Here is a 17,689-nt window from a genome sequence, read left to right on the forward strand (position 1 = left end):
TATTCCCGACTGGTGAAAATGATGGCCTCTCACAGTTTTAAGTACGAGTTATCTTGATTGGGTCATCAGCATAGTAAATTTGACTTCGTACACAAAACCAGGAGAAGCCATTATCCAGTCGTAATGAAGGCCTCTCACGGATTTATGTACGAAGTCAAATTTACTACGCTGATGACCCAATCAAAATATGTATGCAATTAGATTTACCTGATTCTAACACAATTTGAGGTGCGGTCTTCCACATCGGAACGGCGGAGCTCTCAATCCTCCCGGTGATCAAGCTGTGTCCCTCATGAGTTGCGTTCTACTGCAATCATGCTCTCCCAGTCTCTCTTAACCTCATCAAGAAGCCCTTCTGTCAACAAAACATCCAATGCAACTCCAGCTAGCCCTTTAGCCACTCTCAGCGTCCTCGCATAAGCATCTCGTGTCCCAGCAGCCTCAGCAAATTCCGGATTATGCGGGCCTTGACCTTTCGGCCCAGGCTGCAGGCGGAACGCCGGGCTCAGACTCGGCATCGCGTGGCTGATATCGCCCTGATCTGTACTTGCCTGTGTCTTGCCTCGCGTTTCATCAATATCCTGATCCTCTGCAATCTCTCCCGGAGGATCGAGCGCATTAAAGTATCGTGTATACGATTGCGCCATGGTACGGTTGGGCATGTGGTTTTTGTATCCCCATTTCTCGGTAATGGTCACTTTGGCTCCTGCTGCTAGAGCTCCGGCTTTGAAGCAGTCGTACACTTTCTCTTTGAGCTCATCAAGACGCTTCTGTGTATCGGATCTGACGACGAATAGCCCTGCAGCGTAGGCATGAATGATGTTGGGAGCGATTCCGCCATCGGTGATGTACCCTTGAACTCTGTCTTCAGGCATGATCTGCTGTCGAAGTGCTGAGACATTGTTGTATCCTGCAATCAGCGCGTCCAGAGCATTGATCCCAAGCCATGGATTTGCTGCTGCATGAGCCTCTCGACCAAAGTACTCAACCTTGAACTGCAAATACGACGTCGTTCGCATCAAAGCCGCATTTGGGGTGATGCCAGGATGCGAAATCAGGCTCACATCGACCTTGTGGTCAGAATAGGCTCCAGCATTGAGAAGCCTGATTTTCCCTCCGCCGCCTTCTTCTGCTGGTGTGCCGAACAAGACAACCTTTCCGGGGGCTCGGTGTAGCTCCATGACCCGAGCAGTCGCAACAGCGCCAAGGACCGAGGCTGTGGCTATGAGATTATGGCCGCATGCATGGCCGATGCCTGGGAGACAGTCTGCCGTAGAAGACAAAGGTCAGTATCGGTATCTGCTCCGCCTCAAAGAACCTCGTGGCGCAAGTATTGAAAACTTACCCATCTCTGCATTGAAGGATACGACAGGACCGCGTCTTCCTGTGTCATAGACTGCGACCCAGGCTGTGTCCATACCGTAGGCAGAAGGCGTAACCACCCAGCCCCCCTGGGATTTCATGAAGCCGGTCAAGGCATCGTGGGCGATGAATTCCTTGAATCCTCGCTCTGGGTTGTCGTGGATCTTTTTGTTTATTGGCCAGAATACCTCATCGAGACTGTCCACCGCCTCACTGATATCATTGAGGTACCGCAGTTCCGACAGCACGTTGCCAGGACCCGCATCACTCAGACGGCCATCTTTAGTAGCGCTATCGCCATGTGATATAAGAACGAAGCCATCAACTTCCTCGTCAACTGGTGCCATTACACTTGAGGTTACTTCATACAACAATTGCAAGCTCCCTCGCCTATGCGGACAACAAATGCAAAAGGTACGAGTACAAATGCAGCCGTCCTGAGCTGAGGGGTCGGCTGAACGCGCCTTGGCCTGCTTCATCCCGTCCCATGTCTCTCATTTCCAGGGTAGCACTATAGCCGGCAGGATGCGCTCCCCCTGGGTTTAATCCACCTATCAGAGAATGTCCTGCTCAATGAGGGGGCCACGCTCTATTCGTGGAGAATGCAAGGCGTCGGGCTTCATCACGTGAAGCAGATCCCATTGGGTTCTGATTTGTTGTTGGTTGCAGCTGGACATTAATAGAAAGCGGCTCTCGCAGCTTGAGCATCGGAACGTGGACAGAGTCATATCCCGTAAGCAGGAGATTCGCAGAGCCTCAGGAGCGCGTTCTGCCGGCGTTTTGTTGCGCGTAAAACGCTTTGAGATTGCTGTTATTCCAGAGAGAGACTGCAGCCCGGTTGAATCCATTGCCGGGGGCTCTTTAGCTGTTGGCATTGAGCGAAGCGATCGGGTCATTGAGCCGATTGCGATAACGGCGTGATGCGTCCTTTGCGATCGCCGCCAAGCAAACGATCGATTCAGCCTCTTGAATCGCGATAACACCAAGAGTCGCTGTTTATTCTCTTTTTTTCCCCTTTCCCCTCATCATTTCTCTACTTGGCTCAACAGATACCACGATATCTACTATGCCTCAGCCACAGCACAGCAGAAGTCCAAATCCGTCGGATGATTCATCAGTAGACTTACATGAATCGCCGTCAGAGCAAGGCTCGTCAGATGCTGTGGTCCGCAAGTCCAATAAGCCACTTAGTCGACGAGGCCACTTCAAATCACGTCTCGGATGCTTCAATTGCAAGCGTAGAAGAGTCAAGTGCAATGAACTGCGGCCGTCTTGTTCGCCGTGCTGTCGTCTCGGCTTGAATTGCAGCTATCCGACACCGGCATCATCGTCGTCCGCTTCGTCGTCGTCCACATCCTCCTCGTCTTCACTTGCTCCGCGTGCCGCGTTATCAGGTATCGCACTGGAAGATTTGCGCTTCTATCACCAGTTTCTTCTGGCTGCTTTTCCAACACTGCCGTTAAAAGCCAAAGATGTCTGGATGGATGCCGCCGCCATGTCACACCAGGTGAGATTACCTCCGTTGAAAGTCGTCTTCAGCCCTATGGCGTCTTACATGCATGACTAACAAGGGCGTGCTTGTATCACTTAGTATGACTATCTTGCACATGCTGTTCTAGGCCTTGGAGCTTCACATCTATCACAACATGGCAACGTCGACTATACGTCGCAAGCTTTACAGCATCGCGTCACTGCTATGAAGCTTGTTAATGAGCAACTGGATCATCCGCCAACAAAGCCTGCCGATCAGGATGCGCTATTCGCTGCAGTGATATGTCTCGTTACCCAATCGTCTCTAATGCCGGATAGCATGATTGACTATATTACAACAACAAGAGGCGGCAACTTGGTCGCATCAACCATCATTACGGACTATGAAAAGTCTATCTTCAAGTATTTTACGCCCATGGAACATGATCGATCCCTAGAGAGGCTCATCAGCGAGCAGCCAAGAAATTTTGAGGCCATCGAGGGCTTTCACGCATCCGCACTGCGAATAATGCCGTTGTGCCAAAAGCCGACCGAGGTATCATATTGTGAATGTATGATCAGATGCATCAATAATTTACGTACTTCATGTCTAGAAGGTATGACGCATCATTCATGCTATCATATTACATACTATATACACTCTCATTCCTGATTATGCGCTGACAAGGCTTCATTTAGCTTGGAGAGAATTTGTCATTTTATTCATCATGCCAACTACTTTCAACAACCAAGACTTTATGGAATTTGTTGATTACGAGAATTACACAGGTCATCTCTTGATCATCCACATGTTCCTTTTGGACTACGTGCTTGGCAATGCCTGCCTCTCCAAATCTGACGAGCCCGAATACCCTGGAAGAAAATTTGTCATCATTAATTGGACGAGGGATTTAGCCCGCAGATTACCGTCCTCATATCAAGAGTACACCGAATGGCCGCTAGAGTATTGCAAGGTTCTAGCTGAGAGAGATGCGCGGTATCTTCTTAGCCCGTGATCCATAAGATTGAGGGTTCTTGATCTTTGAGAAGCAGCAGTCTTCATACGCATACGGTACTCACAAAGCAGCAACTTGCCGTTTTTGATTCAGAAATCGATATTCGCAAGCTTGCGGCTTGCTTCATTTTGTATCATCAAACATCTACCATAAACACATAGCACATGCTCTTGGCAAATGTGCTACAGGTATAGTTGCTTTCCTTCCAACCGAAAATTGGTGAGTTTAACATCATTTCAGGCCACCGAGACCCGACCATCTAAGATGTCAAGATATTCTTTCTTCCAGCGAGGGATTCTTGTGTCATCTACCCCATTTTAGAGGACATACGTACGGGACCTGAGATGAAGCATCTCCATGTAGCAATACCCACAACCGGCCTAACATTCAGGTCGTACCAATAGCCAATACCCAACTTTTCTTAATATTTTCACACAAACATCAATTTTAGACCTTTGATTGGAGGGATATAGAACCACCGGTAACCCGTTGCGAAACTTCAATGTTCTCTTCCTCAACTTTCTCAGCACAACGATCATAGGTCCATTTCACGAGAACTTCTTTCAACTCATCACGTGATAGGTCTGGTGGTCTAGTGGTATGATTCTCGCTTAGGGAAAACCCTATAGCTTATATGCGAGAGGTCCCGGGTTCAATCCCCGGCCAGACCCTTCTTTTTCTTGGTCCCTATCGAATCTCTTTTTTTCTGCTCACCGAGACGACGATATCTTGATGAGCCGATTACGGTCGCTGAGACAGACATCACAACTACTCATCGGTCTGGTGGTCTAGTGGTATGATTCTCGCTTAGGGACAACCCTACAGCTTGTTTGCGAGAGGTCCCGGGTTCAATCCCCGGCCAGACCCTGTATGATTCTGGATCTCATTCAGAGGTTCTCGAGTTCTTTTTTCTTCAATTTCTCGTTGTATTATATTTTTTGTAATCGTTGTTGTCTTCACATCTATCTCATTCACAGCTGTGAATTTGCAGTGTAGCTAGCATTAACTCGTTTACCTATACACTTAATAGACCTTTTTGTCTCTCATGCTTCATACAATCTCTATAACAATCAAGAGTCCTTGACTCCCCCATCATAACAATGTGCTAATTCTCAGCGGGTATTCCGTTTCAAGCTTGCAATCTCCGTAATTGACACTCCGACGCTGTAAAATGATATAGATAAGAGAAAAGACACTTCTGTCGGCTGCTGGCCCCTCACTTCCTCTTGCGCTTAGTCTTTACACCGGCAAAGTAGTCGTCCACGATATCCTGTGCCGATTTTGGGATATCCTTTCGAAGCATCCACGTAGCCTCTGAGCGCTCATACCCAACCCATTCAATGAGCAATTTGGTGCGGTTCTTGTTGTGCTTGAGAACGCCAAAGATCTCATACAATCCTGGGTCTGTTGGGTTCTCGGGCCGTCCACCTTGTGTGCGCCAATACTCAAACAGGAACTCGGGAGCATCTTCGTGCAGCTTTCTTTCGGGCTCCCAAGTCATTTTGCCACCGTCCCATTCTTCAGCGTCTTTCCATTCCTCGCTATCGTCGTGTTCTTCATCTCTCTTCCATTTTACCTGTAGCTCAATGGAGTCACCTGCCCAGCGATACCCAGCGAAGCCCTCGAAAACGTATTCCGTGTCTTCTTCTTCTGGTTTCCTTGGCTTCTCTGACCTCTCTGGTTCTGCTGGCTGTGCTAGCTGTGCTGGCTCCTCTTCTCCAATATCTGGCTGATCTAGAATCTCCGAGATGCGCCCCGTGAGTCGGAATGGTCTTGTTGCCTCTGGTGCCCTTTTGCTGCTGAGAGAGCGTGCAGTCGTACGGGGAGTAGATGCTGATGCCACCTCGTCCTGCTCAAGTTGCGCCGAATCACTGACGTTGAGAATCGCGCTATCATCCGTAGCCCCCCTCTGTAAAGCTGCTGCCTCTGCGGCCTGTCTTTTCGCATACGACTGCCGTCTCTCTGATCCAGGCGTGCTTCTTGATCCAGGCGTGCTCTTTAATCTCGGTGTGCTCTTTTTAAGTCGCGGTGTGCCACTACCTGGAGTTGTGCCTAGCGAAGCCCGTGGTGAGGATCGCACTGGCGGCTTAGAGGGTGTAAAAAGAGGAATGGCAGCCATGATGGACTGCATGGTGACGCGTTTTTCCTGTGTGGTAACCGTACTGGAATTGGACGCGTGATTGAAACTGAAATTACAATGGAAAAATGAAGCTCGTATCTGTGGCTGTCAAAATGTTTTTGTTTACTTTCGGTGTTTTTCGGTGTCCATATCAATTTGCCGTGGTTATACCAATTTTCCGGTTCCTGCTGTGTCAGCAGTTTTGGTTGGTGGTCCGACCGCCTTCCAGTTTATCTTCAGTGACGTACTCGATGTAGAAAAGGGGCACGGGGCCTGCACGTGATGCTTCTTTTTCCGGCCGATTCCAGCACAATCGACGATTTTACCAAGGTTCAAGGTTCAAGGTTCCGGTTCCGGATGCGGTTGGAAGACTCCGCGATGCGATGCTTTTTCATGCCAGTTCGTCACATGGAGCGGGCCGAAGAGGGGCTGCAAGACAGAACAGAGAAGCGGGGTCTGGGGGTGAGTTATCCGGAGGTTGCATCCGCGGCTCGTGTTAGTGCTTGGATCTGGCACGGGATGCTGATGGTTTGATGCATACAGTAAAGACTGAGTTTGCGTGGTGAGACGCCGCTCAGGCTCGGCTCTAGCTTATACCGTCGTTTGTCTGGGAGAATCTTGAAAAGGTATATATCATCCAGCTCCATGCTCTCCCTTGTTGTCGTATTGTTGCTCGCTGTGCTAACTGCTATGGTGTGTACTTGCCTGTACAGCATCAGCACCTAGTATACGATGGCCTCATCAGCTGTGCCACCGTCTAGGCCGATTCGCATCGCCAACTGCTCAGGCGCTCTCAGTATGATCAAGCCCACGTCTAAGAAACTATTTCACATATGGACGCTCACTTACAACATATCACAGCTGATCCAGGCATCTTAATGTACAACCAGGCCAAGTATGGCCCCGTCGACGTCATTACAGGCGACTACCTCGCGGGTATGTTTTGAGCATTTGCTACCGATTCAACTGCTGAAAAAAATAAGAAAATAATTCACATTCAGTTTGCTGACATCACATCATACTGCAGAAGTGAGCATGGCTGGCAGTGCGATGCAGCGTGCGTCAAATGGCTCTGGCTGGATTCGATCCGCATTGGAAGGAATCCAGCTGTCCCTAGATCTCATCAACGAAAAGCGAATCAAGGTAGTTCTCAACGGCGGTGCCATGAACCCAAAGGGATTGGCAGAAAAGATTCATGAAATGGTAAAGCTATTGTACAGTCACCTCACTTTCATGCCTCATTACTAATAGACTGGGCAAGGTCCATAGCAGAGGCTATAAGCTTCGTGTAGGCTACGTTGAAGGCGACGACTTAATGCATAAAGTCCACCATTTACTCTCAAAGCCTCTCCCCCATCTCGACAGCGCAAATCCCGATGTTCGGTATGACAAAGACACCACCTCGTTTCTCGATTCACCAGAGGAGATGCCAGTCGTCGCCGCCAGCGCATACCTCGGCTATCGTGCCATTAAAAAAGGCTTAGATGAAGGCGCGGATATTCTCATCTGTGGCCGTGTTTCTGATGCCTCACCAGTCATTGGAGCCGCGGCAGCGTGGTATAACTGGTCGGAATCCGACTTTGATCGACTCGCCGGGTCCCTGATTGCAGGTCATTTAATCGAATGTTCGACTTATGTCACGGGCGGCAACTTTCCCGGTGCATCTAAACATCCTCCCAGCGATTTCTTGCGTCTAGGTCCGGGCATTGCGGAAATTCTCCCCAACGGTGAATGCATCATCACTAAGCACGATTCTCTGAACGGCTTTGTTACCTCCGACACAGTCAAATGTCAATTTGTCTACGAACTGCAAGGAAACATCTATCTCAACAGTGATGTAAAAGCAGATGTTTCCAACATCAAAATTGTCAAAGAATCCAAGGATCGAGTCCATGTGTCGGGCGTCAAAGGCTACCCTCCCCCGCCTACAACAAAGCTTGCCATCTTCTACAAGGGAGGGTATCAGTGCGAACATTTGCTCAATGCCAGCGGATATGCCACAGATCACAAATGGGACATGCAGGAATTGCAGCTAAAAGATACACTGAAAGAATGGGGTATACTCGAAAAGTTTGACGTCTTGGAGTTTCAACGGATCGGCACTGACATGAAAGACCCTGATTCGCAACACGCTTCTACCACATACATGCGAATATTTGCGCAGTCTAAAGATAAAGATGTGCTCAGCAAAATGCACAAGGCGTGGCACTATCAGTTCATGGCTCACTTTCCAGGTATTTTCACCGCAGAACTTGAGTGATGCACAGGGGACTGACAATACGTTTTTTTAGGAATGCATTATTCGATGGATACACGTTTACTAGCACCAAAGCCATTTCTTGGCTATTATCCAGCCATCATACCTCAAACAGAGATTGAAGAGACTGTTACCATACTCGGCGACAGCTCAACGGAGCAGAGTATTCGCTATGCTGTCCACCCACCCAAACAGACAGAGCCGCTAGCACTGCGAGAGAATTACGAAACGACAAATCCGGTGCCATTAGAAAACTTTGGCCCAACTGTCAATGCGCCACTAGGAGATCTCGTCCTCGCCCGCTCAGGTGACAAAGCAGGCAACATAAACATTGGCTTGTTTGTGCAGACACCCGAGCAGTGGGAATGGTTCCGCTCGTTCATGACCAAAGATAGGCTGCGCTCATTGATGAGAAAGGATTGGAAGGACTGGTATTTCCTCGAGAGGGTAGAATTTGCAAACATCTATGCCGTGCATTTTGTCATCTATGGATCGTTGGGGAGGGGCGTTACTAGCTCAAGTCGGTTGGACAACCTGGGCAAAGGATTCGCAGAATTTATCCGGGCGGTTCACATTGATATCCCACAAAAATTTCTCGAAGAGAGTGCTCGCTCGACAAAGCTTGAGCACTTATAGATATTTTTATTCACCAAACTATTTAATTCCAACAGCCTAGTGAACGAATCTAAAGTCTAGACGCTTCATTCCTTCATCTTTAGTGTTGAGCGAGTAATCTTCCTGCTCTTCTTTTGTCATGGCGTTCCATTGCCTGTCTCTTACTTTGTTCCGCCAAATGTAGAATACCTTGACAAGATAGAAGAGAACAATGTTGAAGCAATTAATGGCCAGCAAAATCTTGTTTCCTCGCCTGTATAGAGGCTGGTCGTCGTCTCGGTAAATGTTGGAGGAGATGATGTTGCCACTCTGCACAAACATGTTATACAGAGCAGCACTGACGGCCCTTGTACGGACTGCGTTGCTATTCTTCGCATTCCAGCTAACCACAATGGCATGGCAGTATGGATAGCTTAGTAAACCCGTTAGAAGAGCATATCGTATCCAGGGCGATGCATCTGCTTTGAGCGTAACTAGAGCGATGAGCCATGGAAAGATCCAAATGTTGGAAATTGACGAAATTATCGCGCGTTCCTTGAATCGTTCAGATACCCAGGAGATGATGATGAGATTGACTGCAAACAGGAATTGAGACGGAATAGTGAGCAAGTTGGCTTTGAACACCGAAAAGCCAATATTTCGCAGGATAAAGGACAAATATGTACTCGGAGGGCCGGGTGGGATGTAGACAACGAGACCAAGAAGGTAGAGCGGCCACTGTTCCCAGTCGTGAAGCACCTTTAGCAACAGGCTTGGGCCCACACCTTGTCTGTATTCTCGTTAGCTTTTAAAAAGGGTAAGGTGAAGTGATTCATGTAGTCATACCGGTTGTTCATGTCTCCTTTGCTTGGGTCATCACGCAAAAGTCTGTTGACCATTATGAACTCTTCTCGTTCAGTGAACCAGCCGTCTTTGCCACGGAACCAATTTCGGGTCTGGCACGGTCCAGGAGGCATAAGAACCCAAGAGAATGTACCAACGATAAGTGTCAAAATACCCTCAATGAGAAATCTGGAAACGGTGTTAGTCATGACTGTCACTCTAGAGGTCAAAACAAGATGCGCATGAGATCACTTACAGCCATCGCCAGCCTCCCCAACCTGCAATTCCTCTCATCTGAAGAACCCCAGAGGCAATCAATGAGCCGACAATGTTGACTGTACTTAGAGCAGTCCAGAACCAAGCCAGTCTGACAGGAAGCTCGTTTGACTTGTAGAAATATGTAAGCCAAAGAACAATGTCACTATATCATGTTAGCTATTATACTTTCTGTATCGATTGCTGACTCATACGGAATAAAACCGCCCATGAGTAGGCCGAGTAAAGCTTTGATGGCGAAAAAGGCTGCTCTGCTGTGAATAAATGCTTGGCTACCAGCAACAATGGACCAGCTCATCATGATGAAAGGAATCCATCTATCAGCCCCAATTCTCTTTGAAATAAGACCGCTAGGCAGTTCGGCAGCGAGGAAAGTGACTAGGAATATCTATCAAAAGATACCGAGTTAGTTGGATGTGTTAGAGATAGTGTGTGGTGTTGCCACAAACAACATACCGTTTGTCCGTAATTGAAGTCATTTGTGTTCATGCCTACTTCTGGAAGCTGAATTGTGTTAATTGATGTTTTATAATCATGGCATACCACATTTGTCTTACCATGTTATCTGAGATGGCACGATTAATATTTCGACGATGCAGATCGAGAGCACAAAACATGACCCACGCCCACACCATAATTCTGAGATCAATCTATCAATGGCTTAGTAACTTGATAAGACGTAGAAGTATACATGAACGTATATAGGTATTCAATGGCGTACCTTTCTGACCAGTCTCTTCTCTTCTTCTGCTGTCCACTTGAACTCGGGATCGAAGCGATGGCGATTTTCATAGTTTGCCTTTTCGTAAATATCACTCCAATGTGCGGCCATGGCCGGGTCGGCGAAAGGATGGTCATCCGTTGAGCCAAATGGTTCATTTTGACGCACCGGAGCTTCCTCCGTCACTGATGAACCCTGGGATGACAAGACAGCAATATCAACGATATCTGCTTGTTTGCCATCTTTTGGCGTCTCTTCCTTGCTGTGAGACATTGTGGCAGGGACGGCTTATTGTTGTTGGTGACGTCGTACCGCAAAGCCTGGCCCGGAGCTGATACTTTAGAAGCAGGGTGCTCACATCTTTATATTGGCGACGAGCCGGCAACCATTACCGCGTGGTCGGAGCATCTATTACACCATAAAAGGCCCCAGATAGGCCGAGGTCGCGGGCAAGTGGACAATTTTCCTAATGTTACGCAAGTTGTGCAGCAGAATTTGATACTCCAGGTGTCGTGATGCTTGAGAGCAATCACATCATTGCCAGGATCTACATGTTTGTAATAGACATTGTGAGTTACTATTGGCTCTTCGGCTGATTGGTAACAGCGTGACGACGAGACCTCTACGAACTAGCTCTTCCCATAGGGTCGCATGCAGGGGATATCATAATTCAGAGCCGGTTTATCAATGCCAACCACAAGTAAACGCCGTAAATCTAATACGCGATAGGAAACAGTACATCGCCATGCCCATTAATTTGTCCGGGACGAGGAAAGCTTCCTCTGATATTTCCACTTTATGGGGGGACTAGATGATAACGTTGCGTGGAGCTAACCGGGGCTGCGCGATGGCGTTAGATCTTTGCATTGTGAGGAATCGCCAAACTCGGCTTGCGATTGGATCACGGCAATAGTCTGGAGGCATCAGGTGCCACATTACGGGTTAGAGGTGTTCGGTAATTGGATTTAAAAGTACGGCAAGGTTAATTTAACATTATAAAGACGGTTGAATAAGCTAAATGCTTGTTGCGGCTTGTATTCTGCCACTATTTCTTCACGAAACTGTGAGTGTAAGCGTACTATCTATGGCGCAAATGCTTGGAAATGTGGTGTTGCGATAAGTCGCTCACAAACGGCCGCGCCAAGAGAGAAGCGCACTCACAAGCGCATCGTCTTTTTTTTTAAATTGGCAAATTTAACATTAAAAGGGAAAATGCGCATTAAATATGAATTGGCAACGCGACTGCGATGTTTTCTTAGAGTCTAGCCAGAAAGTATACAAAGTTCGCGGCACGGCGCGTCTATCAACCCATGCACTGACCCTTTCAAACAATTTCTATCCATGAACAACGAGACAATAATCGCAAATAGTTGCCGACATAAGTTACTGATTATCGTGCTTAGATTGATTGGATAACTGGGCATATGATCTCTGTCCAAAAGGGTAGCAGTCCGCAAAATAGACGTGTCACTTATTGGATCATCGCAATCGGAAAGGCAAGGTTATCAATAGACAATGTTCAACCACCAATATTGTCTTCTTCTGCATCTTGCAGCATAGCTTTTGAACTCATACTATCGGATACTCCCAATCCAAGCGACAGAGACACGCTGTCTTAACACATCTATGTTTAACAAAATGCATCGTAGCTCAGCTACCGACTATCTAGCTGCTGAATCCATCATTGATATATTATAGAGCAAGCTGCTGTCTTATCTCATGGTTACCCGAAAGAAGAGCCTACTCGTCGGCACTATTCCACCAGAGTTCGCTGAATTGCAGAATGATGGACTATTGTGTCTCATACTCGGATACTCGTACCATGAAATCATAGCCAAAGCCTTTTGTTCTCAATATAGTTCAAATAAAGAAACATTTGGTATTCCCCAAATCTTGTTGCCAGTTCAGTTCTACATTCTCAGGCTTTTTTCCAGGACATCAGGTTGATATTTCTACATACTTATCTCTGATATAATATATATACGATGGTGTGGGTAGCTCGCCCATGCAAGGCAAATAACCGCCGAAGTGTAATCGTCAAGGACTATAACTGATAAGGCTTGAACTACATTAAATTAAAAAAATTTCCAATAGATATCATATTACAGCCACTTCAACAGATTACTATGGACTAATAGTTACGATTCATCATACCACATCGCGGAAGATTTTGCCAATAATCACAATTGGAGCAATTACTCAGACGGAACGAATTATACACCAGAGATATAGTTGTTATGATGGAATAGGTCATAACACCAGGTCATACTATACTACCATATACGAATATGCTGTTGCGTCACTCGTAAGCATCATTTTTCTACCATAGGCTACTTCAAATAAGCTTCTTCTTAGTTTCCATCGAATTTGCTTCTTATAAGCAGCGTCAATAGCTTGTGGTACACCTCAATACTTCCGGCATAACGCTTCATGGCGACCAAGTGTATATAAGCGATATTATGCTTTGGGCTTCACACGGTACTTCGTATTTCACTAACTGGGCTTTGACGAATAAATATGCGTCCATTCCTTTTCGCTAAGTGGCTATTCTCAGTCTCTCATTTTCTTGTTTCATAACTACTCTCCGATAATGAAAGAGTTCAGTTGGGTGGATTCATCAATTCTATGCCCTCAACATGTATCATATGATGCATGATGAGATGAGTGTTCAAAAGATATATGAGCATATGAATAGATGAATACATGTACGTACGCGAACCGTCCCTTCACAGCAGTAACATTGCTCTCGACTCCAGCTTCAAACTCTAATCCCTCCACTCACCACCCACTCATCTAAGATAATATTCGACACTCACATTACCATCTTCCAAGCACTACCCTAAAACATCCCAAACAACCCCCCACAAACCAAAGAAATCCAAAAACCAGCTAGGCCACTCGCAGGTGGATCCCGTAATCTTCCCAACCCCGGCACACACGTGGTCTCACTCAAGCTTCTCATTTGAGCTCCCCCTTCCCCCCCGATCGGATCGCCCATTACTTGCACATCCCGCAAACGTGCGCCAAGGACTAATATGGCCCAATGTCACAACTCACTTTGATGCTAATTCGATTCTAGACGCTTTCCATTAGAGTTATCGATCAAAATCGTGGGGCGGGTTGGAGATGGGGCGCTGTCAAGAGGCTTGAAATTAAAGGTGGATCTTAAGCATCACTCCCGCGCGGAAAGAAAAGTGTCGTGATTGATACAAGCGAGTATAGGGCATTCTGTCTCATTGTGTGATTCGAGAGACTGCTACTGAAACAAGTCATTTCTCTATTTGCAGTTCACGCGCAGTCAGAGGCACGAGCTGATGAGAAGGAAATGTACAGTGGTTTGGATTTTAGTAGTAGGTTATTAAGTGATAAAGAGCCAATATTGAACCCGTGGTATCTGAATTATTGTTATCGGTCATACCCCATTCTTCTCAGTTGTCCAAGCATAGCGATAATACATTGTAATCAAGCATAACTTCATAAAAAAACAAATATTGTCACACATGTCGTAAGATGATGCCATTCATCTGGTTAAAAAAAAAACGCCGCTTTGCTAAATCATGTGGAGCTGTAGTCGGTCTCCGGTAGATTCACGCACTTCAAACATGCCAACATGGCCGTCCAAGTCGCCAACGTTCAAGAACTTTCCGTCAGCAGAGAAAGAAAGCTCTGAGACTCGAGAAAGATCATCGAATTGCTCAAAGCCTGGTCGAGGAGTGTAGTCGATAGCTAGGGCCTCTGGATCTGGCCAGCTCCATACCTCCTTGCCGGTCATAACATCCAGAATGACAATGCTGCCTCGGGCTCCAATGTCAGTTCCGGTCGCATGGCAATAAGCCACAAAGCGGCAATCGGGTGATAGGCAAGACGTCGTATTGGGAATGCCAAAGGTTCGGGTGGAGTTGGCTGCAAGATCCCACAGCAACACATAGCGGTATGGAACAGTGACGGGACTAAGGTTGAAGCCGGAACCACCATTTGTAGCAGGCACGGCACGGAAAGTAGCAGGGATCCAAATAGAAACACAGACGCTTCCGTAGGTGACCATGTCACATGGGATTGCCGTGTCCAACTCCTTGTGCTGCCACGGCCGGGCTACTCGGTATGGTTTGTCTGAAGCGCCTTCGGAAGTGTCCCACGCCACCAAAAGAGTCTCCTTTTCAGGCGGAGGGTGGCCTTGGCGCGGAGGACGTGGGCCGGCACCAATGACAAGCAAAGGGCTTGTTCTGGATAGTGCAAGCTCTGGATACTGGGGAAGGAAGGGCAGATCAACCTTGTTTAGATCAATGGTGCGCGTCTTGACAAAGGGCTTCTTGTCTGGCGTCGCTTTGTAGAGATCAATAATCCCCTTCTCACCGCCGTAAATGGCAAGAGAGCTAAGAGCACCGTCGTAGGACTCGATTTGGGCCGAAGTCCACCGATCAGCATTGTCAATTGACTGAAGATTCTTCTTCTTGGCCCAATTCCAGATTTCAATATATCTGCCGAAACGAGTGGCAATGGCAATGAGATTCGTTGGTTCTGAGAGAATGGCATGGCTGCGAATGAGGTATTCGCGAGAGCGGGACTGGGCCGCAGTGTAGGAGGAAATCTTGATGATTTGCTGAACAGTGCCTCCCGCCGTGGACCAGACCTTGATAATGTTATTTCCATGCTTGGTCGCCAGAGTGGCAAGACTAGAAGACATGTCGAGGTAGTGGATGGGGCCATTTTTCTTGTCGTCAGATTGAAGGCGCTTCCAAAACACAACCTCGGCAGGACGAGACGACTTTCGTGGTGGAGGAAGAAGCTCAGAAGGATCCGGAGGTTTGTAGAAATTAGTTGGGACCCTGCTACGACGAGGGGTTCCCGGTGAGAAGCTGACGGAGGTAGCATCTGGTGTTGATGCAGTCGCTGAGACCTGAGAAGAGCGATGTGTGCTGATGGATGATCTATCTGAAGAGTCTCGGGAAGGTACACGGTGAGCGGGGGCGGCAGTGGTTTTGGGAGTGGGAATTGGTGGCAGCGGTTTTGATGGAGCAGGGTAGAGGCTGTATCCTGCCCCTGCCTGGTAATAGTTGGATGATGCGTTGGATGACTTGCGTTGTGAGTTCACCGACTCGCGCCGAATGGATTGAGGCTGGTCCCTCGATGGCGGTCGCCGGGGGAGGGATCCTCTCGAATCTCTCTGTAGGGGCATGTGATATTCATCGACAACATCATCGCTCTCCTCAAGCCATTGGGCGACGGCCTCGCCCTTGGTTGGGGGAGGCATTGGGAAGCCGCGAGAGGAGGGGACGTGGTAGCGAGGTTCTGAATTCATGATGTCTGAGTTCCTTTCGACAGGTGAGTTGGGGTCAAAGGAAGGAGCATTCTGTCGCGAAGAGCGTGATGAAGCACCAGTGTCGATGCGACGCAGGGTGTCTCTGGGTTTATAAAGACAAGGCGCCTTTGTTAGCTTCATGGATCCATGCGATTTAAATAGGTACTGTAGGCTATGGTCTTGTCTGCGCTTTGTCTACCCAGAACGGTCGAGCCCCGGGTCAAGTCCAAGACTAAAGGAAGGGGGGGTTGAGGCAGACTCACGCTATCCGATCCAGATCTGTAGCAAATGGCGGAGACTCCATGTTGGCTGGGGGAATTGCTCGGGCGGTGGGACTTGATGGCGGATAAAGAGACCCGAGATGGTGTAGAAGAAGAGAATGTGGTGTCTGGTTCCCCGCGGGGTCAACAAAAAACAGGAGATGTACGCAGACGTAGGTAGAAGGATGCGAGAAATGTTTTGATCAGTCGACAGGGAACCGGAAGAAGTGCTTTCTCGCTTGTCGACTCGAGCTGGGGGAGGAGCTGAGAGGAGGAGAAGCGACGGGTGTTGATGGTCGACAAGGGTGGTGGCCCTAGGTGTGCTGGCCGGGACAAGCTCCTGAGTCAAAGGATCTTTCAGGTTCTCGAATGCAATCCAGTTGCTTCCAAGGAGGTTTTGAAATGAAAATAAAATACAAAGAAAGAGTCCAAGGTATGCCTAGGCCAGCTGCGGACTGGGACAGACGATAGCTTGGGGAACAAAACCGGACCGAGAGTGTATCCTCCGCTTGAAGGCGTTGGTAGCGTCCGTGTGCGAGCACTTGGTACAAAGGATGTCCTCGTACTTGGATATAAATGGAGAGGCTTTGATGGGGACGCTACGAGACCCATGTCCAATATGTACTCGCACTCGTGGCGGTAGCAGTACGAAGACTTGTTTGAAAGAAGCTTGTTGGTGAGTTCCATTCCCCCAAGTGCCCCAAGTGGTGGTGCTAGCCTTGGGGAAGAGATTTTGGCCTTGCAGACCCTCCAGACCCTCCGGACCCTCCAGTCGGGGCCCCAATTTCGCTGGACTAGACGCCACAGCGCCACTGGTCCGCCTAGGACCCAATTGGCCGGAGGAAGGGTTGCGTAGTTTTTTGATAGGTGCGAGCTGATGCTGTGCGGGACTATCTCGGACCCCCCTGGACAACCTTTGGCCTGGCGCCTCTTCATCCGGGTCTGTCTGCATATCGTGTGAGACTTTTTACCCGATGAGGGATGCAAGTCCTTGCCGTATGCCTTATTTGTGCGTGCCAGCCATACGAATACCCGTACTTGTACGAGTAGTCTGCCAGTGCTGCATGTCGCCGTGTACGTGTACTCGGTGCAGAGTCAGGGTAATATCAGAGACTTGCACGCTTACAGCGTCCGGGTTCTCGACATGCAAGTCTCATGCAGAGTCTAGCATGCAATGTTGCAACGCGCGGCTGCATGTCTTTCCACGAACTGCTGCGGTTTCAGTTACTGGCTAGTTGCCGATACGGACCCGGAACAACGGGAGCGAATCCGACGCAAATTCATGCACTGATTTGACACAGCGTATCCTATCCTCAAAGCAATTGAGTTTTCCATGCAAAAAAAGACGATGACGGGCGAGTAGACGGGAGAGGAGACGCAGGTACCGGGGGGAGCACTGGCAGAACGTGTCTCTCCGCACCAACGAGCCATGCGGCTGCGGGGTGCGATTCCGAGAGGGACGGGGCCAGCGT

General features: G+C 48.3%; 6 protein-coding genes and 2 non-coding genes across 8 annotated transcripts; 4 read left to right on the forward strand and 4 right to left on the reverse strand.

The window, feature by feature from the left end:
* Positions 1-290: 290 nt before the first annotated feature.
* V8C40DRAFT_265126 (M20 family metallopeptidase) lies at positions 291-1,709 on the reverse strand (the record flags this gene model as incomplete). The annotated part of the gene is made up of 2 exons (XM_083219619.1): positions 291-1,267; positions 1,346-1,709. The coding sequence occupies 2 exons, from the start codon at positions 1,707-1,709 to the stop codon at positions 291-293; spliced, it is 1,341 nt and encodes a 446-aa protein (XP_083074442.1).
* Positions 1,710-1,993: 284 nt separating this feature from the next.
* Positions 1,994-4,012, forward strand: V8C40DRAFT_208220 (Zn(II)2Cys6 transcription factor domain-containing protein). Its single transcript, XM_083212079.1, has 3 exons — positions 1,994-2,869; positions 2,954-3,449; positions 3,532-4,012. The coding sequence occupies exons 1-3, from the start codon at positions 2,429-2,431 to the stop codon at positions 3,846-3,848; spliced, it is 1,254 nt and encodes a 417-aa protein (XP_083074443.1). The 5' UTR covers positions 1,994-2,428; the 3' UTR covers positions 3,849-4,012.
* A 417-nt stretch (positions 4,013-4,429) lies between these two features.
* V8C40DRAFT_t96 lies at positions 4,430-4,519 on the forward strand. Its single transcript has one exon. It is a non-coding gene; the product is annotated as a tRNA-Pro (tRNA).
* Positions 4,520-4,625: 106 nt separating this feature from the next.
* On the forward strand, positions 4,626-4,715 carry V8C40DRAFT_t97. The gene has a single exon. It is a non-coding gene; the product is annotated as a tRNA-Pro (tRNA).
* Positions 4,716-4,750: 35 nt separating this feature from the next.
* V8C40DRAFT_243236 (uncharacterized protein) lies at positions 4,751-6,385 on the reverse strand. Its single transcript, XM_083215376.1, has 2 exons — positions 6,216-6,385; positions 4,751-6,155 (listed from the first exon to the last, which is right to left on the reverse strand). Exon 2 carries the CDS (start codon positions 5,977-5,979, stop codon positions 5,065-5,067), a length of 915 nt encoding a protein of 304 aa, XP_083074444.1. The 5' UTR covers positions 5,980-6,155; positions 6,216-6,385; the 3' UTR covers positions 4,751-5,064.
* Positions 6,298-8,922, forward strand: V8C40DRAFT_243238 (acyclic terpene utilization AtuA family protein). Its single transcript, XM_083215377.1, has 6 exons — positions 6,298-6,593; positions 6,681-6,763; positions 6,829-6,903; positions 6,995-7,170; positions 7,229-8,201; positions 8,259-8,922. Exons 2-6 carry the CDS (start codon positions 6,700-6,702, stop codon positions 8,858-8,860), a joined length of 1,890 nt encoding a protein of 629 aa, XP_083074445.1. The 5' UTR covers positions 6,298-6,593; positions 6,681-6,699; the 3' UTR covers positions 8,861-8,922.
* V8C40DRAFT_243241 (major facilitator superfamily domain-containing protein) lies at positions 8,821-10,980 on the reverse strand. The gene is made up of 7 exons (XM_083215378.1): positions 10,659-10,980; positions 10,495-10,587; positions 10,394-10,441; positions 10,132-10,325; positions 9,918-10,082; positions 9,665-9,850; positions 8,821-9,608 (listed from the first exon to the last, which is right to left on the reverse strand). The coding sequence occupies exons 1-7, from the start codon at positions 10,929-10,931 to the stop codon at positions 8,897-8,899; spliced, it is 1,671 nt and encodes a 556-aa protein (XP_083074446.1). The 5' UTR covers positions 10,932-10,980; the 3' UTR covers positions 8,821-8,896.
* Positions 10,981-13,979: 2,999 nt separating this feature from the next.
* Positions 13,980-16,417, reverse strand: V8C40DRAFT_208287 (uncharacterized protein). The gene is made up of 2 exons (XM_083212080.1): positions 16,221-16,417; positions 13,980-16,060 (listed from the first exon to the last, which is right to left on the reverse strand). The coding sequence occupies exons 1-2, from the start codon at positions 16,259-16,261 to the stop codon at positions 14,209-14,211; spliced, it is 1,893 nt and encodes a 630-aa protein (XP_083074447.1). The 5' UTR covers positions 16,262-16,417; the 3' UTR covers positions 13,980-14,208.
* Positions 16,418-17,689: the final 1,272 nt, after the last annotated feature.

This window comes from Trichoderma camerunense (genome assembly GCF_050948025.1).
Source record: "Trichoderma camerunense strain CBS 138272 chromosome Unknown V8C40scaffold_7, whole genome shotgun sequence".
Classification (NCBI taxonomy): Eukaryota; Fungi; Ascomycota; class Sordariomycetes; order Hypocreales; family Hypocreaceae; genus Trichoderma; species Trichoderma camerunense.